Source organism: Lipotes vexillifer, unplaced genomic scaffold, assembly GCF_000442215.2.
Source record: "Lipotes vexillifer unplaced genomic scaffold, Lipotes_vexillifer_v1.1 scaffold1080, whole genome shotgun sequence".
NCBI classification, from domain to species: domain Eukaryota; kingdom Metazoa; phylum Chordata; class Mammalia; order Artiodactyla; family Lipotidae; genus Lipotes; species Lipotes vexillifer.
This window is the reverse complement of record NW_006770524.1, coordinates 30,687-57,812: the sequence shown is the minus strand read 5'-3', so window position 1 is coordinate 57,812 and position 27,126 is coordinate 30,687. Positions and strand designations below refer to the sequence as shown.

The following is a 27,126-nucleotide window of genomic DNA, read 5'->3' as shown; positions in this document are numbered from 1 at the left end:
AACAGGGTGAATGATCTCCAAAGTACTGAACATACTAAACAGAAAACACTGACCACATGGCCATTTCCAGCCTGGCCAGTAGCCCCTCTCAAAGGAAGGGTAAATTCCACTCCCTGCAGCTCCCTCTCCCAGAGTCGCCTGACCGAGGTGGCTTGCAATGGGACTGTCGGCAGACACAGAAAGAGCAGCTTCTTCCACTGGAAGAAACCGGCCAGCATCTCTGGGGCCTCGCCAGGGACAGAATCCAAGCTCCGGAGCGACCAGCAGGGACAAAGGCATCTGTGCTGTCCTGGCCAACACCTGCCAGGAGAGAAATGCAAAACCCTCGCTGGCAGCCCAGAGGCTCAGCTTCGACTTGATGCTTTGGCCACAGATGACCGCTTATCATTCAAGGAGACAATCCCGGCGTGGAGACAGTCTTAAGGCCAAACTCTCACTGGCCATTTCCACTGCCACTGGAGCAGAGAGGCCCTTCTTGTTTGGAGACACTGCAGCAGCTGGAGGAGGATGGCTGAGATGGGGTCTTTGCCAGGCAAGATCAGAAATGCACTGCTCACAGTGCTTCTTTCTGCTCTCCCAGGGCTTTTCAAGGCTCAAACTCAGCTCTACCCAGAATAACAGAGAGGTGTGGGAACCCCAAGCCCCAGGCATTGGTTCCTTCCTTTCCCTCCAAGGGCAGTCCAGCCATGTGGCCATGGGATTTCACCAGAGAAAGGTCAAGCAGGAGGGGGACAAGGTGGGGGTCTTCCTCTGTCCCACAAAAGAAGACCCGTTGGTAGTGCAAGGGGCAAATGGGTTTTTTATGTTAGTTCTTAGATCCTGCTGCTAACAAAGTGATCACTTGGAAGAATATTTTCAGAAGGTCACCGTCCCTGCACTTGGTGCTGATTTTTGGCCTCAGACGTGCTCCCCTGCGTCACAGCCTCCAGAAGGCCTTTCCCAGCACAGCACATTGTCAAAGTCGCTATGATTTATCTGCAGAGAATCTCAGATTTCCTTCCACCCCATACCGCCCCCCCCACCAATTATACATGTTGTTTTTGTGTGAAAATTTGAACAATAATGTATGGGTTGAATGATATCCCCTCCCCTAAAATTCATTTGATGGGAGTCCTAACCCCCAGTACCTCAGAAAGTGAGCATATTTGGAAATGGGTCACTGCAGGTTTAAGTTAGGATGAGCTTATACTGGAATAGGGCGGCCGCTAATCCAGTATGACTAATGTCCTTATAAAAGGGGAAATTTGGACACAGAGATACATTCACAGAGGGAAGACCACATGAAGACCACAGAGAGAAAGCTACCTACAAGCCAAGGAGAGAGGCCTGGAACAGATCTTTCCTGCCTAGCCCTCAGAAGGAACTGACCCTTCTGTTGCCTTGATTTTGCCTCCAGAGTTATGAAACAATGTATTTCTGTTGTTTAAACCACCCAGCCTATAGTATTTTGCTACTGCAGCCTTAACATTAAATACAGAAGGGTGTAAAGTACAAAGGGAAAGCTGACTCTCACAGGCACCTCCCTTCCAGTCCCCCTCCAGAGTAACCCCCATGGGTGGTGTGCTGCAGCCACAACGTTCTTAATTCCATTCACCAGATTTTGTACACCTGGGTTCTGCACATGAATTAGTTTCACCAGTGAGAGACATTCATGTGTAATTTGGAAAGTGGGATTGAGGGAGAAGCCAGCCTGTGGCTGTTCCTCCAGCTGGCATGGGGCTGTGGCTGTCTGTGGCCCACGTCAACATATCACAGCATCTCAAGATGTTTCACAGGTGTGAGAGGTGTGTATGGCAGTGGCAGCTGGGGCAGCAATGACCTCTGAATCAAAGCCACATGGTATGCCCTCCCACAAATCAGCCTCTGGCTCCCCTAGCCTTCCAACAGCACAGCAGGCACCTATTCCCCTCTCTTAAATGCCTTTCCTGAAAATGCCTTAAGAGGCTCCCATTTCCCACAATGAATCCTGATAGATAGAAATGATTTGATAAGTCTTATTCCAGACTTTTCTGCAGAGAATTTTATAACATTTATTGATGTTCTAATTAAAACTAGAAAATTAACATCTATTCGTTAAAACTTTGGAATTACTTGAGTATACAAGAGAAACGAATCACTTTTAACATTTTTGAAGTTTTTCCATTCAATCTTTTCACTGTGAATATGTCCATTCCCCTCTAACCTGGGCATATAATGTGCATACAGTTTTGTAACTTGCTTTTTCTTTTTTTTTTTTAATTTTAGCTATTGCATAAAAATGCTTTTAATACAGAAGACATAAACTCATTAAATGGGGCCAAAAAATGAAACATGGATAAAGTTAAATATCATACAATTCACATAATATCTTATGTTTTAATTTAAAAAAACAAAAACAAAAAAACCCTGTCTCTAAGCAGCCAGTGAGGGCCATCTCCTCCAGGAAGCTGATTAAGTGAACTATAATTGTCTATTCTTCATGCAATGAACAAAACAATAAAAACAACTTTAAAAACTGAGTCAATAAAACTCTTAAATACCACAGAATGGGGAGGGTGGAGGAGGACTTCTTATCTCTAATTTCACACTACTAGAAAGGGGGCATCTTAAGGTTTTCAGGACCATACCTGGCATAGAGAAGAAATTAACTAAAAGTCACAAAGATAATAATCTCAGATTTTTATCAGATCGAAGGACCTAGTGAATATCATGGGACCTTCCTCTTTTCACATTCTTCTATCTCCTAAGTCATCTGAAAGTGAACATGCCTTCTCAGAGTCAGAGGGAATAATAATTTTAAACACCAGATTTTATCACTGTATTCCTCCTTCCTCAGTGATGTAACCTGCTTTTTATTCTTATTAATACGTGGACAATTTCCCATTTTGCACAGTTGTCATCAGGAAGATGAGTTTTAATGGAAATATAGGGCCATTTTTTGTTTTAACTCACTTCTCTTGTGAGATAACTACTAAATATAACAGAGGTCATTAACATATACAGTTTAAATTAATTATAACATGAACACTCAGGTAAGGAAACAGAACATTTACTGTACCCCAGAAACCCTTCCCCTACCACCATCCTGACTTTATGATCATTTTTCCCCTGCTTTCTTTTTTTTTTTTTTTTTTTTTTTTGCAGTACGCAGGCCTCTCACTGTTGTGGCCTCTCCTTTTGAGGAGCACAGGCTCCGGACGTGCAGGCTCAGTGACCATGGCTCACAGGCCCAGCCGCTCCGCAGCATGTGGGATTTTCTCAGACCAGGACACGAACCCGTGTCCCCTGCATCAGCAGGAGGACTCTCAACCACTGTGCCACCAGGGAAGCCCCTTCCCTGCTTTCTTAGTAGTAGTTTTACTGTTTTTGGATTCATCTCTAGACAACATTGTTTAGTTTGGCTGTTTTTTAATGGAAACTTACAATGTCTTCTGCTGGCTTCTTTGTTTGTCTGTAGATTCATCTATTGTATGTAACAATAATTTGTTATTTTTCATTGCTATATAGTATTTCTTGTATAAATATATGCTTACCTTTATTCATCCACTTTTGTTGTTTGTGGACCTTTGGGTTGTTTCCAATGTTTTATTATGAACATACTTTTATATGAATCTTAGTGCTCATGCCATGCATTTCTGCTGGGTAAACACTTATGAGTGGAATTGCTCCTAAGACAAACTATACGTGGCATCAACCTGATTAGGTAATGATGAACTTGTTTCCAACGTGTCTACACCAGTACACACTTCCATCAACAGTGGATGAGTTCTCATTTCTCTACAACCTCAGCAACACTAGGGACCATCAGACTTTAACATTTTTACTAGTCAAGTGGTATGTGAGTGTATTTCATTGTGGTTTTAATTTTCATGCTCCTGATGACTAATAAAATTGAGTATCCTTTCATGTCGATTGGCTATTTTGATTTCCATCATTGTGGAATTCTTTTTGAGATCTTTTGCCTTTTGCCAAGATAGACAGTCCTTTCCTATGGGCCATCTCTCTTGTTCTTATTGGCTTATAGGAATGCTTTATATATTCTAAATATAAGTCCTTTGTCAGATGTATGTCCTGCAAATATTTTCTCCTGATCTATGGCTTGTCTTTTTGTTCCCTTTTTGTTCCTATATTTTGATATGCATGAATTTATTACTCTTTGCCTTTATAGTCAGTACACTTTTGGGGTTTAATTTAAGAAACCCTTCCTGGACTTCCTTGGTGACACAATGGTTAAGAATGGTTAAGATGCAATGGTTAAGACACAATGGTTAAGAATCTGCCTGCCAATGCAGGGGACACAGGTTTGGTCCCTGGTCCGGGAAGATCCCAAGTGCCGCAGAACAACTAAGCCCGTGTGCCACAACTACTGAGCCTGTGCTCTAGAGCCCACACACCACAACTACTGAAGCCCACGTGCTGCAACTACTGAAGCCCGGGCACCTAGAGCCCATTCTCTGCAACAAAGAGAAGCCACCGCAGTGAGAAGCCAGCACACCACAATGAAGTGTAGCCCCCACTCGCCACAACTAGAGAAAGCCCACTTGCAGCAACGAAGACCCAATGCAGCCAAAGATTAAAATTAAAGTTATAAAAATAATAATAAATAAAAAAGAAAGGTAATTCTATAAAAGAAAAAAATAATTCATATAATAATTCTAAATAATTATTCTAAATAATTCTAAATTTTAAAATAATTTTAAAATAAATTTTTAAATAATTCTGAAATAATTTTAAACTATTTAAAAATTTTAATTATTCTAAAATAATTTTAAAATATTTAAAAATTTTAATAATTCTAAAATAATTTTAAAATAATTCTAATTTTAAAATAATTCTTTTATAATTCTATAAAAGAAAAAAAAGAAACCCTTCTTAACCCCAAGATCAAGAAGGTATTCTATTATGTTCCTTTCTAAAAGCTGTATTGTCTTGTCTTTAACATTCAGGTCTTTAATCCACCTGTTTATTTATTTATTTATTGGTATAAGGTAGTGATCTAATTCTCCCCACTTGTCCCAGCACCATTATTGAAAAGTCAATCCTCTCCCACAGATCTGTAACACTTGGTATCCATGTATGCACAGACCTGTTTTTGAACTCTCTAGTCTGTCCCATGGGCCTGTTTCTCTGCCTGCTCCAGTCTTTATTTAAGAGTCCCTTATTACAGAACTGTGTGGCAGAATCACTTTTTGAAAACAAATGTTTCTTCCAAGCCACAACTTCCATGTTGTCCCCTCATTCACCCAGCTGGCCTATTTCTTATTTCCATTTCCTCAGGGATGATTTTTGTAGAAGAACACAGATAATAAATAGGCAAGTTCTTGACTTTTGAATTTCAAAAAGGTACAGATAAGTCAGAGCTAGTATCTTACATAAGATCCCTTGGATGAAGAGGAGGAGAAGCAAAGGGGCAGAGAGGGCTTGGGGCAGGTTTTCTGTCTCTGGGCCATCTCTCTCTTTTTTTTTTTTTTTTTTTCTTGCGTTATGTGGGCCTCTCACTGTTGTGGCCTCTCCCATTTGCGGAGCACAGGCTCCGGACGCGCAGGCTCAGCGGCCACGGCTCACGGGCCCAGCCGCTCCGCGGCATGTGGGATCCTCCCGAAACGGGGCACGAACCCGCGTCTCCTGCATCGGCAGGCGGACTCTCAAGCACTGCGCCACCAGGGAAGCCCTGGGCCATCTCTCTTGATGCCTCAGGTTATTGGAAATCTAAAAGCAGAAGGAACAGGTGCTCCCAACCTGAGTAGGATTGGGGATATTAACAAAACCCCAGATTTACCCTTGTGCCTGACAGTGTTGGAGCAGCAAAGCAGAAGAGACCCAGAAGGTGACAAATGTTTCCTGAATGTCAAGGGGCACTACTGAAACTGAGAAAGGGTGCCCCTGTAGAGAGGCTTTGCGATGGAGTAGGAGGAGATGAACGTAACCTGTGGGGCCCGTGGACAGAGTCCTACAGCCAGGACACCTCAGCAGACACTCCCCTCTGCATACATGAATGAAACAGTGAATCTTTGTTTCCAAGGACGGGGTAAAGTGTTCAATACTTCATCATTAAGCATAATGTCAGCACTCAGGTTATTCTGTAAATGACCTTTATCAGACTGAAGAAGTTCCCTCTATTCCTAATTTGCTGAGTTGATATCATGGATGAGTGTTGAATTTTATCAAGCACTTTTTCTGCACATATGAGATGATTATATGATTTTCTACTTTATTCTATAATATGATCAATTCTAGTGACTGATCTTTGAACGCTGTAACAGCCCTACATTCCTTACACAACCAGCACACGTTGCTAGACTCAGTTTGCTAATAAATATTTTGTAAAGGATCTTTGTGTTCATAAGAGATATTGGTCTTTTCCTGTGATATCTTTGTCAGGTTTTGTACTGGGGTTATGCTGGCCTTAAAAATGAAATTGAGATGTGTTCCCTCCTCCTCCATTTCATAACAGAGTTTCTATGAAATTGATATCATTTCTTCATTAAATATTGATATAATTAATCAGTGAAGCCATCTGGGCCTGGAGTTTTTTTCTCTGGCCAGGTTTCTCTTTACAAATTTAATTTTTTATTATATGTAGGGCTATTCAGATTACCTGTTTCACCTTGCATCAATTTTAAGTTGTGTTTTTAAATGTGTCCATTTCATCTTTGTTATTGAAGTCATTGACATAAAGTTATCTTATTACTCTTTTAATAGCTTCAAGATCTGTAGTGATATCCTCTTTTTAAATTCTGATATTCATAATTTGTGTTTTGTCTTTTATTCCCCTTGATCAATCTTTGCAGGGTTTTGCTAATTTCTTTCATCTTTAAGAAAAAAAAAAGACTTTTTGAACTTTTCAATATGCCATTAAGTCCACCTAGTGAATTCTTCATTTCAGATATTGTATTTTTCAGAATACAAATGAAGTCCTTTTTATTATTTTCAATTTCTCCTAAAGATTCCCCATATAGTCACTTCTTGGCTATTTTATAATAGCTATTTCAAATACCTTGCCTGAAAATTTGAACTCCTGACTCATCTCAAGATCTGTTTCTACTGCCTGAATTTTCTCTTGACTATAGGTCAATTTCCCTGTATCTTCACATGTCTACTAATTAAAAATTACTAGTCTGGTGTGGCAGCCAATCACAGTTCTTGACAAGAAGCCCCCATGTAAGCACTAGAATTTAACAGGGCATAGTGCAGAGAGGGTCCAGGATCAGAATGGGGAGCCAGGAGTAAAACTCTGCTCAAAGCATTAAGAAAGTCTTGGCTGAGGAGGAAATGCTGGATATCTGTTTTACAAACTCTGGATTCTATTATCTTCCTCTGAAAGGTGTTGATTTTTGTGAAATTCCTGACTGTTAAATTCCGGGCTGATCATCTCAATTTTGTGGAGACTTATTTTTCACACTTATTAGGAGAAGTCTGTTTGGATTTTGCCATTGGTTTTAGGATAAATTTGAGACATAGTCTTTTCTCCTAATATGTAGCCCATTTGGAGTTTCAATGGACATCCCAAGGTGTTTGGGAAGCTCCTCTAACCTAGTAGTATTCTAAACTCCAAACTCTGGCTTCCCTGCAATGGGAAGCAGCTGAAATTTTGGACTAGCTTTTTCAGTTATTTCCTTCCACTATGTTCCTTTGAGTCTCCCCCATGCAACCACAGTTCAGGAGTAACTGAAGTAGGAAGGGAGTTGATATGCAGATTTTGAAGTTCCCCCCTCCATGTCTCCCTGCTTCCTAGGATTTCCTTTTTTCATTTCCAGCTCAGCTCTAAACTCCATCCTCAGATGCCTCAAGCCAATAATGGGACTTTCTTAGTCCTAATCCCCCAGTGCTCTGTGGCCTGGAGAGTGGCCTCCAGGAAAGAGCTAGGAAACTAATATGCATGATTATAATAATACGCAGTTCTCTTTTTCAAGGGTCAAATCTCCCCCAGCATCTGCCTGATTTTGGTCACTCTCCAGTGTTTCAAATAACTTTTTTCTTTTGGTGGTTTTTTTTTGCTACTTTGTCCATTAAAGTTTATTGTCGCTATTTGTGGGAGGGTTAGTCTGATACAAGGTACTCCACTGTTACAGGAACTAAAACTCTTCTCAGTACTGTGTGTTTTACTACATCTATATTGAATTGCATGTTTTGGAATCTTAAAAAAATATTCCACCTTTTAAAAAGGCAGCAAAATTTTAAATGATAAAGTATTTATGAGTTCTGCCATTTTCCTATGGTTATGAAAACATCCCGTTCAGTGGGCTCCCATTTCCTGGTAATCTGTGAGCGCTTTAAAATTGAGCACCTAAATCTCCCTGACAAGTAGATGTACTGTTCACCCCACACCCTGCCCCAACATGAGTTTTGGAAAAAGGCTGATCTGGTATGAATTTTGGATTTGCCATTTATTAGCTCTGTGACCTTAGCCATGTCACCTAAGCTCTCTGAGCTTCTATTCCTCCCCTGTAAACTGAGGTCAAGCATACTGATCCCACAGGGATTAAGTAAATGAAGTAACATATAAAGTGCCTGGCACTTAATAACTATTCCATAAATGTTAGTTTCATGTTTCTAGACAGAAAGCATTTCATGTCTCTGAAGTAAGATTCTTGTTCTTACACAGAAAACTATTTGATTGTTTTCAACTAAAAACTGGATGTCCCAGGCTGTCTGTATAAAAATATTTTAACTTAGTTGTTATTTTCCCTTGGCAAATAACCCACCAAGACCCTAGAATAGAAGTAAAGAGAAACTAACACTGGCTGCACACCATGACCTGCCAGGCCTCTAGTGGGTGACAAAGGTGAGCCTTAGTCAGGGCCAGTCTGGTGTAGTGGCCAGGGACCCAGCAAATGAAGGCAAGAAACCCCCAGTGAGGAGCTGAAACTTACAAGGGCGAGTGGAAAGGGGCCTGGTTGGGGTGAGGAGGCTTGACAAAACTCCATCTAAGTGCCCAGGAAGGCCGGAGTGAAGGGGTAATATGCCATAGAATATGCATGTTTGCTCAGGGAGAGAGGAGGTGGGCATTCCAGGGCCAGGATGCTATGTGGACCAAAGCTTGGAGTTTTAAGAGAGATTTCCTGTCTCTTAGTGGGGAGGTGTGGTGATGGGGGCAGGGGTTAGAGCTCAGAGTCTGGAAAAGGCAGGTGGAGGTGGGGCCAAGCAGAGCCTTAGGGCAGTCAGGCCATGATTTCTGGGCTTGAACGGTGTCCTGTCCAAGCAGAAGAGTCCAGATAAGGTTTGCTTCTTTAGGAAGAAGAGTGTGAAGACCCAGAAGAGGCTGACCTGGAGGAGCAGGAAATGGGCAGGATATGTCCTGTACATCAGCTTTGTGGGGAGACTCTTGCGTAAGAGGAGGGGTCATCCTGGTGACTGTATCCAGGAGAGGTTTGAGAGATTTGATGACTCACTGGATATGAGTCTGGAAGGAGTCTTGAGCAACTGAGATGTCTAGGTGGGGAGGTGGTGTGGGGGTGACACATTAACTGAAACAGTGACAGGAGGCACAGCAGGTCCTATGAATTCTCTCATCAGTCTTGGGAGGTAATCATAACTGTGCTCACTTCAGGGGAGGAAGTTGAGCTCTGCTGCAGGTAACTCATCCGAGGTCACACAGCTGGACTGGCACAGGGGCTGTCCCATTGTCTGTGGAGTTGATCCAAACCAGTGCAAACCAGTGCTGTGCTGGTAAATCCAATCCCTGCCCCCCCCCCCAAAATAGCCTGATTTGAAGCATTTGCCATTTCCTGTGGTGTAAATATTCCTCCCACCTTGGCCAATTTCAGGCCGCCAGCATGATGTCACTGAACATGGAGTTTGGAAGGGCTATGTACCAGCCATCGTGAGTGGGTACTAGCCAGTACTAACCGGTACTAGCCAGCTCACCACTGACACAACCCAGGTCTGCCTGGTACTTGAGGCCCCTTCTCCCTCCACAGTGACAAACCAAACACCTCACAGCTAACTCAGATCTTTGTATTTTCAGTCACTGTCCTTCACCCTGACCTCTCCTGGGTTTATCGCCCCACAGCTTGGTGTAGCAAATGGGTTATAGGGAAATACCTATCACTGAGGTAGGTCACTCTCCCCCATTCTGTGCCCAGCCCCCTGGCCCTGCGGTTTCAGAATGTCCAGTGTAGTGAATTCTCCTGGAGTTGTATTCCAGCGGCAAATCTCACGCAGGGCCTTTCTGCTGAGTGAGCACAGGAAGCATTCCAGCTGGCACACGGCTTGTGTCTGGAGGACATGGAGGAACCAGGCAGCACTCCTGGACCAGCAGGATCGGATATCTGATCACCATTCAGAACTCAACAGAGCGGTTTTCTGTCCCAAGTAGGAATGGTGTTTCTGGTGTCACAATCTGAAAGTGGATTCAATTTGCACAGCAACTGTCTTCAGAGTTGACAATGCTACATCCTCATGGAAAATTCACTTTAAAAGAATCTGCAGCATTTTAGTACCAAACCTATGAGGATCCTCCTGTGTCACATTTTCTCTCCAATCTTGTGGTTTGTGGATATTTTCCTTCTAACTTGGGACTGACTGCTATGCAGGCCGAAGAAAGGAAAACACTCCAAGCAAGGAATTAGGGCAAGTGGAACCCCACTGACTGTGCACCTCTGTGGGTGAAGAAGGGATGGGGATTTAGGTGAAACAACGTGATTCTGTGATGGATTCATCTCCCAAAGCAACTTGGGGGCAGCAGGCTGTTGCAGTAGCCACTCTGAGAGAAAGGGCAGTGTCAAGCCCTCAGCCGGGAGGCGAAGGTAATGGCACTGCAAGACCTGAGCTAATGGGAGGTCCCCAGGGGGCAAAGTGGAGTCACGTGTCCTCCCAGCTTGAGGGACACCTGGCAGCCAAGCCCCAGGCCCTGGGCAGGCACAGTGGCCAGGCCGCCCCCTGACTCCCTGCAGAGCCGCGGGCCCCTGGCTGGGGCTGGACAGGGCTTCCTATCCCTCTGAGCTGGTCACATCCTCCCGGGTACACGGCTCATGGGGGACTGTGCTGACAATCTGCCTCAGAGAGACTGGGCCTGGTGAGCTTTTGCTGGAAGACACGTCCTTTCAGAAGAAGGAAAGGCCCTTGCCCAAATCTAATTTTAAAGGCCTGTGAATCATAACCCAAACTGCTCATTACCCAGGGACTGCATGGTGACTGACTTGGACCTTCAGCTCCAGCACAGAAGTTGGGAAGGCACGCGTTAACCATGGTTCTCCTGATCCCAAGACTCTCTCAGAGACCTATAGCTCATCAAGGCCCAACAGGGGTCTCTAGACGCCCTTTTCTAGCACAAGACGCCCTGTATCTTCCTGTCACAGCTGCTCCTATTGAAAAAGGATCATTCCCAGCGGCCCCAAAGCCCCAGGCTCCAAATACTGCCTTGAAATCTAGTCATGGGCTTTAGCTCCCAGGTAGCGCAGAAGCCAATTAACAGTAAATTGTAATTAATATATATTTTATATGATATTATCTAAGATATAGAATGAAACCTCAAAACCTGCCTACAACATAGCTAAGGGGTCAGTGGTTTCATCTTTGAAGACTGAAACTAATTCCCATTTGTGTTCAAATGTACACTTTTCTCTCTGGAAAATGCGCTCGCTTCTGGTTGCATGGAGCCTGGTGTCTCTGGGCATGTCCACACCCTCCCAGACATCCACCACCTCTCAAAGTCTGGGAAGCGCCCCTCTTATCTTGAGTTGCCACTTCCGTACTTCGCCCTGTGCTTTGATCTCCTGGGACAAATATCTGTGACCTGTGAGTGGAGAAATGTACCTCGTTCCCAAACAGGCCATCTGTCTGCAACTTGCCTCTTCTCAACCCTTGAGTCATAAGTAAATCTTTCTGCCTTTTTTCTCACTTTGCAGTGACTCAAGTTTTGCAGCAAAAGAGTTGGGTTTGTGGTTTCCGTTTCCATACGATGATGTAACCAAGACACTGGGTGCAATATTCCCATAGTATTTCTTGAAGGTCATTTAGTTGTTCAGGTTTATTTTTAAAAGGTTTTATTAGAGTGGCTAGTAGGTACAAAATGCCAGCGTTGACCGAGTAAAATACCAAATGACTTAACGTTAGGTCAGAAACAGCCAAACACTAAGGTCCCTAGAAGTGAATGACCTACTTCTGGAAATCTATCCAATGATCCAAAGTATGAAGAGGGCTTTGTGCAAAAGACTTCATCTGTGCTGTTATCCAAGATGGAACAGGACACTCAAGGTGGCCAACAGCAGGGAAATTCTCAACTCTAAGAGACACAAGGGCCTTTAAAGATAAGTTTAGAGAATTAATGTATTTTAAGTGGGGGAGGGGGAGCAAGATGCCAAATTGTATGTACGCGTACATCAAACTATAAAGACGTTACAAAAACCCCAGAGGAAGTTACCAAAGTGGGAACAGGGTGGTGCAAGAGGAAGGTACTGTAGGTCATTCCTTTCCCTTCTCTACTTCCCAATAAATCTGTTTGCATTGTGATGACAATGTTATTTACAATGGAAGAGACAGGCTTCATCTAAAAATCCAAAGTGTTTCCTTCACAACACGAACGTGATCATTTGAATGTGCAGTTTTAGAAACAGTACATTTCTAGTTTGCAGAGGGCATTTTGAGCACATGAATGAGATCTCTCCTTTAGTTATGTAACAGGAAGTGTTTGCCCAAAGAGAGACCTAAACTTAATTCAGAATTAATAAATTTGAAGGTCATTCTGAGTTTGACTAGAGGTGTTTTCTTTTCTGCAGTGGGAATGTGTACTGAGCTAGGCATGCGGGGGGCTGGGGCCTGACATGGGGTAATGGGTTGAGGCAAATGAGTAAAAGGAAAGAGGAGGTGGCAGCCCAGAGGCATCACTGACTTAATTAACTGTGGTAGACTGCTTAATGGAGAGAAATTCAATACAGATGCATCAGCTTTAGGCAGATTCCAGATATGGCCTAATTTGCACTATTAAAAGATTTAATCAATTTATTATATTTTCTCATTAGAAATCAGCCATGCATAACGGATAACTCTTACCATTTTAAAGGAAATGTAGTTAGAATATTCATAAAGAAAAAAATTTTGTTTTTGTCTACAATAGTAAAAAAAGAAGACCCTCATAACTGGAATATAATGAATGGTAAACTGAATGCATTAAAAAAATATCTGACAACAGGGCCTTAAGTGGTTTAACTGCACTGATGACAAGCCAGCCCCAAATCTGGGGCTTATACCCATCCCCTCTTCCACACATACATCCCTGTAGAAAAAACAAACAAAACCCTGAAGCATAGCAACACTAACGTAAGTTTTTGTTTTTTTCCTACTGAAAGTCACACAAAATGAGTTGCTATTATTTGATCCATTGCGTTGTAACATTTACATTTTCATTGTATTTATAACAAGACTAAGCAGATTTAGTGTGAGCTGCCTTTTCCTTCAAGCAGAACAGGGACATCCTTCGAGGGCTGGGAAAGCACAGTGGGACCCGAGGCATGTACAGCCACGTACAGCCACTTCAACAGACAGATCCCTCGCTGGCCCCCAGTCACTGTGGCAAGAAGCTCCTTTGCAGCTGAGATTACGTGCAGTAATGTAGCCTAAGCCCCTCAGGGAGGGCTGGCACCTGCTTCCTTCCATGACAAGGAAGCACAAGGGGAGACCTTGGAGGTCTGGAGCCAGGTCGTGGCCCCTCAGCCACCGGCAAGCCGTCCAGTGGGTAGGCAGCCCCAAAGGTGTGTCATCTTCCTGAAGAACAGGAAGTTTCTATAAGGCAAGAAAAGCTTCTGTAAATCCACTGTTCTCTTAACCTGACCACTATCCTTGGGAGATGGTGTGGAGACTGTGGCTCAACTGGCACCCCACGGCACATATCCTACCCCATGGACACACTGAGTAGTGAACGGAGATGACTACAGATAACACCTGAACCTCCGGGTGACCCCTCAAAGCCCAAGAATTGAGGCAAAACGTGACTGTCACTTAGCCTGGTCACACATCATGATAAATGGTGTGAGCATTAGGGGGTGAAGGTGTGTGTTAGCCATGCCCCTGAGTCTGCTGTCTGCACAGCAAGTTCCTCTTTGCTCCAGCTGTATCAGGCTGAGGCTGGGCTTTGTGAAATAGGTGTGGTCAGAGAGCTGGGCAGGAAGGAGGCGAGGACAGACTCGCCTGTGGAGATCAAGAATTTGACTGTCTGTACTGATGGTGTTTGGGGCAGTGGGACAAAGACCAGCTGGGAGGGTCAGAGCTCCTTCTGTGTCTGGGCTCAGGAGGGCCCCACCGAGAGTTCACCAGCACCACCCAGCCCTTCTGCTCTCAAGACTCTGAAACAGATGGCACCGCCCTCACACCAAGAGGACCATCACATGACCTACATTGTGTGACACGTGGCCTGTCTCCAACCATCAAAGTCCCACATGCTCGGGTCTGTGTGTGTGTTCTCACGCCGGCCCAGAGTAAGTGTTGGGAAAGCGATGCCACCTTCCAGAAGTGAGATGTCTGTGCTGTCTGCCCTGAGAAACAAGGCTCTCCAGCCTCCACTTGGGCAGGGCTCCCACACGTGCAACCACAATGCCTAGGAAGCCCACCCAGCCTGCTCTCAGAACCCAAGTCCGTAAGTCTGTCCGGTGGCAACAAATGCTGGCACAGATCCATGTGCCCAAGCAAGCATGTACCCCCTCATCTGTGTAAATGAATTTTTAAAACGCTACTGATGCTAGCCTATATACAATTCATCCCACCTTCCACACCAGAACCCCACAAACCTGGTGGTTCTTTGCGGGAAGGGCCTGAGGGCTGGATGGTTGGAGGAAGGAGAGGCCATTCACACCTTTGAGCATTGTGATCCCCACCCCGCTTCACCACCTTCACATATTATCCTTAATTTTTAATTATTAACAGGAGTTATCTGGCTTGGGGGTTACGGGCCATTTCGTTTTCTTAATACTTTTCTGTAAAGTAATGAAAGCTAAGAGAAAGTCTAAAGTAACAAACGAAGCAAAGAGGTCTAACCAGAAAGTGTTCCAAGTTTAAGGGAAGAAGGAATCATCTTAGGTCATGAGTGTGGGGCCCACAGGGTCACAGGCCATGCAGTTCCAGGTGGGAGCAGTGGGCAGGCAGGACGGAGGGCATTCTGCTGGGATGAGTGCATGGTGGGGAATGGAGCACTGATGGAGGGGCTGGGGTAGCGTGGGGCACTGCTGGCCGTTCCAGACACGAGGGCCCAGCATGCTGGATCACCACCTAGAAAAGAGACTCAGGCCTGCAGTCCAATGAGACTGTCCACTTGTGTCACATCCACACTGGAAGGGTCTGAAATGACACCAGAATGGACCATGGGGGAGTTTCAACGGGCTCTTGGAAGATGAGTCCAGGTGGCCAGTGGAATAAGGTGGTGAGAGAGCTCCAGACAGAGAGAAAGCACAGGCAGGAGAGAGACTGATGTCCTCACAAACGAAGAGCCCAGTTCGGCTGGTAGCAGTACCCTGAAGGGTGTCCTACAGAATCCACTCTCTGGGCAGTGGAGGAGGGCACCAGAGCTGCTGATTTGGAGGGGTGCTTTAGGAAGAGGGAGTGCCCAGGTGGAGAATGAGCCCGCAGGCCAGTGGGCACAGAATCCAGGCACGGCACTATGAGGGAAGAGGACCAGAGTGAAGGGGTCCAACGGCATTTCTGGAGGTGGAGTCTTGATGAAGAGAGGTCAGCACCTCCATCAACATTAACAGTGATGTCAGGGAAAAGGAACAGACACGGGCAAGAGTGGGATTAGGGAAGGAAATAGCCAGTGTTAACAAAGTGTCACCAGGACATCTGATGGACATTGAAGCTCAATAAAGTAATTGCTCACACCCTGTCCTACAGTTCCTTATTATGGTAAAGAGAGACAATTTAAGTGACTTTGTCATCAAGATGTATATTATGTTCTTCCTTACTGAAGAATAAATATGTCTTTGCTTTTTTCCAAGGAAAAACTAAACACTCCCACAAAGCAAACGGCAATTAGGATGAATGACAGCAATTCGTACTGTGAGCACAGTGTCATTATACTGGATCTTCACTGTCATAACATAGTAAATACCTGTCCTGGGAGTGTAATTTTCATCCACAAAGCTTGCTACCTTGGCATCAAAGATCTTACTTTTTTGATTCTTGGATTATATGCCAACTGTAGGCAATTTATCCTGTAGCTAGATCCATCCTAAAACCCTGAGCACATTCGTGTACACAGGATCATGTGGGCACTTGTTAAAATGCAGATTTTAACTGGCCTGGCAGGTGTACTAAGGAGGCCTGGAAGGTACATTTGTACCAAGAAGCCAGATGGGGCTTGGACCTGGTTTGAAGAACTTTGTTCTATAAAACACAAGATTCAAGCAAGTTCTTTAAGAGGAACAAACAAAAGGTGACAAGTACATTCTAAGGAAAATATAAAGGAAGAGGCACTTGAAAGTTTCATTTCATTTCTGAACTGCAGTGCATACAAATATTCCCCTCAAATAACTTGAAAAACCTTATGAATCAGTGTTTAAGTTTTTTACTCTCCAAATGCAATACAATTCTTCAGCTAAAACAAAAGTAATGAGACAAAATGGTTCTGAAAAGTACAATAGAAAAATATTGTCCACTGGTTTATTTTTCCAAATGAGCAATAGGCTATTTACAAATAAGCAGATCTCCAATGATGTATATTAAAATGGCAAATCTATTACTGTTTGAAATCTAAATGAAAAAAGAATTTAAGGCACATTTGTTCTGTGAATTTAAAACAAACTTTCTGGTTTAATGACAGATTCATTTCACTTTTGTCCCCAAAACATGTGAGCACCAAGATTATCAAAGAACACTTAATATTTAGTAAAACAGTAAGGAATGTAAAAATTAAGGAAGGGGAAAAGAGTTTTCAAAAGGAAATCTTTGGAGATCAGTTTACTGCAAATAAAATATACTAAACATTCCTAATACACATAAATACTAATAACTAACAGGTACTTGGGAAATGGCAGAGTTCTAAACGATGGATATTAAATAAATTAAAGGTATTTCAGATACAAAAGATAAAACAAAACAGTAATTAAAGAATGAGACACCCATCTCCATCAACATAACACAGACAGGATGAAGTGAACAAAATCAGATACATTTCCCCCCAATGCTTTCATTAGGGTTGGGTTTTTTTTTTGTCTTTGTTTTAGCTTGCATACATTAGATTTATGACAACAATTCTTATTTGCCATTCTAAATATTAATATTTTACCCTTTAAAAAGAAGGGTCTGGAGAAGAGAAAATGCCAGACCCTTCTTGAAATGTAATGCCAGGTCCATTAGGCCACACTAATTACAAGAACAGCCATCTATCTTTTACTGTGCTTTCCCTTCTCCCTTTGCCTTGAAAAACCTTCAAAAATGAGACAAGATTGGGGGAAACAATCACCTTTGGAAAGCTCTCTTGAAGATGATGATACAGCTACTATCACATTTCTTTATTTGACAACTGCAACATAAAATGGCTTTAAAAAATTGCTGTAAAAAAAGACAAAAGGTAGAATCTGTGCAAAGTTAACAGTTACAACAAAACATTTACCAGAGTTACAGTGTTTTGTTACAATAATACTTTGCAGGAACGTTCATGTTTTCTGCCATAGGACTATAGCAAAGAGGTCTGAAAAAGAAATATTAAAAAAGAAAAGTTTTGTTCATCAGGTACATTTCAAGTCATAATTAAGCAGGTCTGCTACATAATGTTCAGCAAGAAAATGTGTTCAAAAGGCAAACATGATCACATTTTTGTTCAAAAAACTCAATCTTCAAGGAGTCCTTTGTAAGAAAATCATGTGTAAAATATATCCTTGTATGGACTTCAAAAACTGATCATACAAAAAAATTTTGAAAAATAAATTAGGTAATTAAAAATGTCTTTTCCAGCAAAGCTGGACATTAGGCTGTCCTCACTGAGCCATTATTATTGCTGCTTTTACTGTAATTTGGGTCATTTTTTTCTAGCCACATTTCAGCCAACTGCTGTGTGGACCCATATGTTGATGCTTTGGACCCCAAGCACATTTTGTACTGTTTGGGATCAAGGTTGGGATCACAAAAGACAGGATGGTGGACGTGGACTACTCCTACTTCTTGGCTCCTAAATGTCTTCAAACCTGCCTGGACAACCTTGTTGAAAAGGTCGACATCCTCGAGCCCCCAGCCTTGGATAGAAACATCAAAGCCACCTACTTGGACGAGATCTCCCTTATAAATACAAGTAATGCCAAACCCATAGTTTCTCCAGAAGCCAGTTTTCTGAGTAAAGGCAAAATGGTTGTCACTGGGAACCTTCCCACTATAAACAATCTTAGGATCGTACTGGCTAAAGATGATTGGAAAATATATTTGTTGGCCCAGAACTGTATTTGCTCTACATCGCTGAAGAAATTCTGTAGTAAATACAAGGTCAACGTCACAGAAGAAGAGCAAAGATTCATTATTAAATTGGGAAGATCCCACTTCTAGGGCCAGAGCTCTTGAAAATTCTCCAGACACGGGCAAAATCTGCATGTCGGCTTTCGGGTACTTAATGCGGTAATCTCTCATGAGTTCAACTTGCTTGGCCTTGTCGGGGTTGGAGTCAGAATTAAAGAGTAGAACAACGAGCCTGACATTCTGATTCGGAATGAGACATGTCTTCTCAAAGTTCCCCATGAATCTCACAAACATGTCAAAACGTCCAGACAAAGGAATCAATATATTGATCTTTTTCTCCTTGGGTTCTTTGTGCTCATCCTTGGACCCAGGGAGCTGAAAGGGAACAAGCTTCTTCAGGGAATTCGAGAGAAAGGACAAGGATCCGGATTCTTGATTGATTTTGTTGGCCAGTTCCTTTGCATCCAGCTCCTCGTGTTCCACAAACTGGATCTTGCTGAAGGTCTGCTGTAAATACGCATGCCTCCGCACAGGCACTGTCATTTTCTTTCCTTTGTGTTTTTTGTACAGAAGCAGCAGGTCCAGAATGTACTCGGCCCCGTACATGGGATTCACTCGGCGATAGCCGTACTGTATCTCCTTAAAGTCAATAATGCGCCCTCTGGTCTTGGCGTTGGCATTGATCATCTCCATGACCTGCATGACAATGTCGTCCAAGGCCTCCCTCTGCGCGGAGTCCATCCCTCTTCGAGGGGGTTGGCTGTCAGCAGCCGAATACAAATATTTCCCAGTCAGAAACTCCCACTCCAGAATCTCCTCTCGCTGGCGGGGCTGAAACCTCATGAAGGAAGGAGGAATTCCCAGCTGGAGGTCTTCTTTATGAATCTCGGTGTTGCTATATTTGCTCATCAGGACAATCTCTCGGTGCAGCTGGATGGTGCGGTGTCGAAGCTCAGCAATCTTGCGGCTGAGCATGTAGCTGTGGAGCCTGTACTGGTAGGGTGGGTTTTTGTTAGGGTGCAGTGTGATGGCTCGGTGAATTTTACTGTTATGGAGATCTCTAATGTACCCCTTCTTGTTCTGTTCATAATTCTCATAAAAAAGCTGCTGCATCTGTTAAGAAACAAAAAAAAGATTGCTATTAGTATTACATGACTGAGTGTCCCTCTATTCTTATATTTCCTTATAGACCTACATACTCTAAAAAAAAAAAAATCTAAATATTAGAAATCTTTCTAAATGAGTCAGAGCATATCTAAGATCCTAGGTAAAGCCCGATCTACAGCAGTCCAATGAGAGCAGAATTATAAACCACTTAAAGAAACAAGACTTCATCAATAACCAGAGTTAGCCAATACAATTCTGTAGGTAAACAGAATTATGAAAAGGTTTTCCCATGAAGTAAAAGTGCAATCCTGAGCTCACAGCACACCAACTCAACATACCTGGAAGAGAATGCCACTGCTGGTCCCCCCCCACCAAGCCCGTGAAGGGGACCTAAGAGCCAAGGTCCCCTGCCTGAAGACTGGCACTCAAAAGGAGCTGCCATCTGAACAGGAATAAACTGCATCAGTGGAGTGAAAAGGAGAACTCCAGGAGGATGACCTGAGCGCAGGATTACTGCTGCTTCCAGGGAGCTGAGCAGAAGGAAAGCCATCCAGCCACATGCAGGAAGAGGCCTGCCACTGGGAAGGGCATGCTGTAGGTAAAACCAAGGGTCTGCGAGGTTACTGGGAGCACACTTGGAGAATCCTTTAAACATCTCTGTGTTTCTGTGCAGGCAGGAAAGGGCCTACTTGCTAAGCGCCACGTCTCGAGCACCAGCAGAGCTAGCACATGGGGGCTCAGAGTGTGGAGCTGAAGGACAGGAAAGGCAAGGGGACTCATTTTCCCACCCCACTCTCCCTCTGTTCTAGGACACTGACTGGGAGAAACAAAAGTTTGAGATCCATCAGCCAAAACTGGGTCTGTTCCCTCAAGCTAGATGGGGAATATACTTAATTCTCCAGTACATTCAAGCAACAGGATGATGAGCTCTGCAAAGCCTTCTAGAGTAAAGAATAAAAATTTCCAAAAAATTTTAGTAAAAATAACACTTGTGGGACTTCCCTGGCAGTCCAGTGGTTGGGACTTTGCCTTCCAATGCAGGGGGTGCAGGTTCGATCCCTGGTAGGGGAGCTGGGATCCCACATGCCTAGCTGCCAAAAACCCAAAACATAAAACAGAAGCAATATTGTAACAAATTCAATAAAGACTTTAAAAATGGTCCATGTCAAAAAAAATCTCAAAAAAACAAAAACAAAAACATTTGTGGTTGGTATCTGATAAACTAGTCCAATTTTATTTGTGGCTCAACTTTGTTTTTCTTGTTCATATTATTAAATACTAACTCTTGATAAGGGTGCATGGATTTGGATCAAGCAGGCCTTTGGACAGTCGTATTTTTGAATTTTTTTTCCTTGAGCCACTAAAGTTATAATAATAGAAAAATACAGATTAGCATTTTTACACCCCATTTTCTTTTTCTATACAATTACTACAAGCTACCAATAAATGAAGCCAATAAGAGCAAAAAGAAGGGAAAGGCTTCTGAAGAATGGCTTAAAAGAAAAAAAAAAGAGCACACAAGTAATGCTGCCGGTGCTGAGCAGGGGCTGCACACGCACCCACTCACTCACACTCAATTCCCTGGAGCCGTGAGTCTGCTGAACGCTGACCACCTGTGTCTTGTCCTCAGAGGAGCAACTAGCCTGGAACTGCAACACCTCCTCGCAAGTGCCCTCACCATTTCTGATTTTGCTTTCCACATCATCTACCATCAACAAACGAGGTATGTGCATACACGGAATTACCTGCTGAAATGATTTCCAAATGTTACATTACTTAGATAAGACAGTCAAGTAAAAAAAAAAGGAAAGAAAAAAAAGAAAAGGAAAGGAAGCAGAGTGTCTCTCACCTCGGAGAGAGCACCACCTTTCTCAAGTGTGCAGCAGGCACCCCCACACGCGTGCAAGTGTCCACTCACTGTTTCTCTCAGCACAAGTGGCACTTAGTTACTCAAATTCTTGACTTAATACATGGACCAAAAAGAAGCAGTTTGGGATTTGCTGAAAGAGGGCTTGAAGCAACTGATGCCCGAACTCCTCCAACCCTGGATAGACAGGCCACAGAATGATGACCAAGAAAAATGACAAGGTAATCAAATCATAAGGACCATAAGAATTTATCTTTCTTTTAACTTCACTCCTCAGATGGGTCACAACAAAAGAGGTTTAATGAAAATCCTGTCGAAAGTGTTTTCACTGTTCACTTTCTAGCTGGGCTGATTCCTGGGTACAAACTGCATGGCTGCAAGGTGACAAGTGAGTGTCATCTGAGGATTCAAAACCATGAAGAAACACTGAGGAAAATTCTTTGCAGGTGCTAAAACAAATGCTGTCGTTTCCTTCCTCTGACCCTCACCCCTATATGCCCCAACAACTTGAGGCCATTTTTCCAGTTTTAACAAAGTTAGCCTTTACAACATGCATCAAATAGCTGGGCAAGCCACCTGACTCCATGACTCCACCTGAGGATACCACTGTGTGAGGAGAGGCACTCAAAGGTTGGCAACATGCCCACCACAGCAAAGAACTCAGCAACAACCCAATGCTCCATGGTCGGGCACTACTCCAGTCACTACCGTAAGCTATATGGTGGAAGGCTTCCTAACCATTTTGGCAGAGATTTTAAATATTTGTTATAATTACATATTACTTCCATTTTGTCTGCTTATAATTTCAAATTTTTTAACAATGAGCATGAAGAACCATGACTTTTTTTGAAAGGTCCCTTTATGTTTCCAAGAATGCAGGCACACTGAGCCATCAGTCTGGCCTTATAAGCTGCTTTCTAAAACTAAGAATACTCTGAAGCAGGTGGTGCTCCTTCCTCTCCCTGTGCTGCCAATCCCATCTCCCCAGGGTATTTCAGACCCCGCTCTGCTCCTGCCCTGCTGGGTGATGCCTCAGTCTCCCAATGGGTCTTCTTGCAGAACTGTTCCTTCCTCAATTCTGCATAGTAGCAAAACTAGTCTTCTTAAGAACATGAGTGGTAGAACCCACATGATTCTCTCTTCCCAAATACTCTTAAAAGAGAATAAAGAATGCAAAAGGAATAAACCCATAAGGACCAAGAGAATGGGGTAGGAGACACAGACACAGTAGAGATGTCCCCAGATTCTAAGAAAATGGAGAGTGAAGGAAGATGAAACCCAACAGACTGCTCTGAAGAGTAAGCCAATTTATTTAATCCTGAGAACACTGCAGAAAGATACTAGTGTTGCAAGGCGGGTGGAGGCTGGGGCTGAACACAGGGAGATTGAAGGAACTGGATATATGGAGCAGTGAGAGCCCCACAGTCCCTCCCCACATACCACCATGGTGGGTGGTGGGGAGAGGAGAAGGAGGGTGGTGGGAGATGCCCAGCAACTTCAAAAACACGCTCCCAGTTATTCCGGCATTTAGATGATGGGTCTGCTGCCAGAATTCATGCAGAGTTGCATATCAATTGTTGCAACTAAACGAGGACTGGTGAGTAGTAAATATTGGCGGTTTCTTGACACATTCATCTTTTTAAAAAAATAATTAATTTGGGGCTGTGTTGAGTCTTCACTGCTGCGTGCGGGGCCTCTCTAGCTGCGGCGAGCGGGGGCCGCTCCCTGCTGCGGTGCGCGGGCTTCCCATTGCGGTGGCTTCTCCCATTGCAAAGCACAGGCTCTAGGCGCATGGGCTTCAGCAGTTGCAGCACACAGGCTCAGTAGTTGTGGCTCACAGGCTCCAGAGCACAGGCTCAGTAGTTGTGGCATGCAGGCTCACTTGCTCTGCAGCATGTGGGATCTTCCCGGACCAGGGCTTGAACCCATGTCCCCTGCATTGGCAGGCAGATTCTCAACCACTGTGCCACCAAGGAAGCCCTAACACATTCATCATTTACAGTAGTTATTCCTGAATGTCACTGTCTATAGGTCATTTTCCCTTACTCCTCTGGGTTTACTTCATTGATAAGCACATAAGCCTGAAGTTCAATCTGTCCGCAAATGAAATCTGAACACCTAGAGAGGGATGCATTCAAGGCTGACAGTAGAGGGGAAATGAAAGTCTAAACAGTAGGACCCCCAGTCCTCTTCTCCCAAATGGCTCTCACAACACTGGTCCCCCACTTCTCATTCCAAGTAGGAGGCTAGAAGCATCTTTTCTGTATCAACTAAATAGCCCCATAGATATCTACAGTCCTCCAACAAAAAACATCACCCAAAAGTTGATCACTACAGCAAGGATACTAGTTTAAAAAAATCTTGCCTATAGAGCTTCTAGTTAGATTTTTAATGCTTCAGCCTTAAATGACAATTGACAGCCAAGGACCATCAGGCAGTTGAATGAGGGTTCCAATGGGAAAGATGGAGACAAAACAAGGAAACAAAAAGCTTGGTGGAAATAGAAACAATGCAGTGACTAGAAGAAAAACTCAACAACAAAAAAAACAAAAATTATAAGGTATTCAAAGGGAAGCTACTGTATCTGTGCAACAAAAATGGAATACTATAAAAAAGATAATCAAAAAACAAAAAAGCTCTTGAAATTAAACATAAAATAGCAAAACAAAAAGAGTAGAGGGCTTCCCTGGTGGCGCAGTGGTTGAGAGTCCGCCTGCCGATGCAGGGGACATGGGTTCGTGCCCCGGTCCGGGTTGCTGGTGGAAAATTATAGTTAAATGTGCCCGTCCAAACACCTACAGCTAGTCTCTCATTTTTTCTCCACCTTCCTGTCCATCTTCCTCAGAATTTGAAAACTGTGTCAAGAAACCAAAAAAAAAAAAAAAAAAAAAAAGAGTAGAGATTGAAGATAAACTTGAAGAATATTCCAGAAAATAGAAAAACAACAAAAATACATAACAGGAGAGAAGAGTATTCATTCTAGAAAGAGAAAGCACATGGGGGAGAAAACACAAAACATGGGTCCAGAATTACTCAGGTGCCTGGAGTGAACCCTAAGTGCCCAGAACAAAGAGTACAAATTGGGAACACTACAGATAAAACTATTAAAAACTTGCATAGAGGAGAAAAAAGGCCATATACAAATAATTCAGAAACTGGAGTGGCACTAAACACAGACAAAACTAAAGAACAATACCTTCAAAAGTGGGAGGAGTGAAAATTATTCTCCACATAGAATTCTCTTCCCAACCAAACTATCAATCAAGTAAAAGGGAAGAACAAACAGCTTCAGATATTCAAGAACTCAAATTCTACCTTGCATTCATTCTTTCCCAGGAAGCTATTAGAGGATGTGCCCATCTAGGATGAGGGGTTAAATCTGGAAAGATGACATAGGATCCCAGAAACAAGGGGTACAACACAGAAGGAAGAAAAGAGAGACCCAGAATGACAGTGCAAGGAACTCCTACAAGAACAGTACTATGGACTGCATGTTTGTGTCTCCCCAAATTCATGTGTTGAAACTCTAATCCCCAATGTGGCACTATTAGGAAGTGGGGCCTTTGGGAGGTGACTGAGTTTAGATAAGGCCATGAGTGTGGGGCCCCCATGATGAGATCGGGGCCCTTATAAGGGGATGAAGCACCAGAGCACTGTCTCCCCACTATGAGGACACAGCAGGAAAGCAACCATCTATAAACCAGGCAGAGAGTCCTACCCAAACCCAACCATGCTGACACTTTGATCTTGGACTTCCAGCCTCCTAAGTGTTTAAGCCACTCAGTCTACAGTATTTTTGTTCTAGCAGCTGGAACAGACTACGACAAAGAGCTTTGCAGCAGGGAACCAGTGCACACAGTAAAAGGCACAGATGTTCACTGCTTGCATCTCCAGAATCCAGATCAGTGCCTGACACACTGCAAGATACTCAACAGAGAGCTGATGAATTAATGATTAACAGCAGTCTTAATGCATACGAAGTATCAAGAAACTGGAAGATCTCAGAGCAGAAGAACACGGCTGATGCGCACAGACACAATACAATATACTTGTGTTCCTGTGACCAGGATACATGTTAAAATGTAAAAATCAGCAGCACATTTTGAAAAAGAATACATACCCTTCCACCAAAGGATATAGCTGTCATTTGTTTTTTACTCCCCAGAACGCCAGTATATAAGTGTACATTTTATTCTTAGCTATCAAAACCCTGCACGAGGGGAGCGAGGTCTATCGGGAGTCCTCTATGAAAGCAGGTCTTCCGTGCATGACTGATTATTTCTTACAGACTCGATAGGACAACATGTCCCCAAACATTTTCAGCAATACATTTCTCAAAACATTTTAGAAGCTGTCTGTGGTCATTACTTTCATAGTGACTGAAGTCTAGGTAAGCTTTATCTGAAATACAGAGTGTGTGTGCTAAAGGCATAAATACAGAGAAGAGAAAAATATTGACTAGCAGGCCTCTGAAAGGCTTAAAATCCCCTGGAACCACTGTAGACTGAAAATTTTAAGCTACAGTAAAGTTGTTGTAGGCACCTTCTGGCTAAAGTCTGGCTGAAAGGAATGTTGTGTTACATTCTTTTTCTCTTTTTCTGAAGAAGAAATCTGTTGCAAGACAAAAGTGTATGTGCGTGTGTGTGCGTGTGTGTGCATGTGTGTGTGTTTCGGGGAGGCAGCACTTATTTTATTAAAAATAAGGCCAACTCTATGCCCAGATTAGCTGGTGTGCCCGCATGTCACCCCAAAAGATTTAGTCTACTAATACTGCTATAAAATAAATGTTTTAGACAAAGAAGCCACTCACTTGGCAGACTAGATGGAGTACATACTTGCAATGATCTTTAGAAAAATCTAAATAAATGCCAGTGAAATAGCTCCCTTTCTAAAAGGGCAAATGAGGGTATAAGTACTTCACAGATGATTAGACAGAATGTAACAGGTGAGGACATGCACTTCCACATAAGAATATTAATAGTAATACTCAGACCCTGCCCGAATCGGCTTCCAGTGGCACCTTTTGGTCCTTTAGCACATTAAGCAATCTCCCTCAACTTCTATACAAAGTCTTATTATAAATGACTTTGGTGTAGAGGTAAGGAACCATTTTCTTTTCACCCTCAATGTGGTGCAACAGGAGAGGAAGAGGGAAAATTCAGATTTCAGGGAAACTTTTTTGGAGAAGAGAAATACATGTTACAAATCAACTTCAAAATTAAGAACAGGAATATAAAGTATAATTCAAAGTAAAAATTTCAATGAGATATTAAGGCTAGGTTAGGGAAGAACGATCCAGTAATCATCTGTGATCCTGAAAAGGAGCCGGCGGCTGGAGGGAAGTACTGGAGAAGCAACCCAGTGCTTAGACTCTGCCCTCTCCCAACCCCACCTGCCCAGACCTCCAGGGCCAGCCCCCGGCTGAGTGCACAGCGCCCCACCTACTGTCATCTACCCCCTTAGCACTTTTATCCCAGGTCACACTATCCACTGTTCACATGAAGCCATCTTAGTACTCTCGGGTCTCATTTTTGCCTTTGTAGTATTTCTGGCATTTGCATTTGATTTTGGAATCCCTGGCAAAGTTCTCAAGTTATCTTTGTTTTCACCTTGACTAGTTTCTCTGCTGTTATTTGGGTTTTTCCTACCTTTTGATTTTCTTTGAAGGTGCCTGGTTGCATTTAAGAAGGCATGCTGTGGGTGGGATGAAATTGAACCATTTTGCTCTTAGGCACTTGAATGAGAAATAGTTGGAACGTTAAGCTGAACATCTATACCTTCTATCCATTGTCCCTCTTTCC

General features: G+C 43.2%; 1 protein-coding gene across 1 annotated transcript in view; it reads right to left on the bottom strand.

The window, feature by feature from the left end:
* Positions 1–17,585: 17,585 nt before the first annotated feature.
* LOC103082442 (chondroitin sulfate synthase 1) overlaps positions 17,586–27,126 on the bottom strand; it is a 10,967-nt gene continuing 1,426 nt past the window's right edge. Inside the window, exons 2-3 of the mRNA XM_007446136.1 lie at positions 27,103–27,105; positions 17,586–19,464 (exon numbers count right to left, since the gene is read on the bottom strand). Of these exons, the coding sequence (XP_007446198.1) occupies positions 17,872–19,464 (1,593 nt within the window). The 5' untranslated portion in view covers positions 27,103–27,105 and the 3' untranslated portion in view covers positions 17,586–17,871. The remainder of the gene's footprint in view (positions 19,465–27,102; positions 27,106–27,126) is intronic.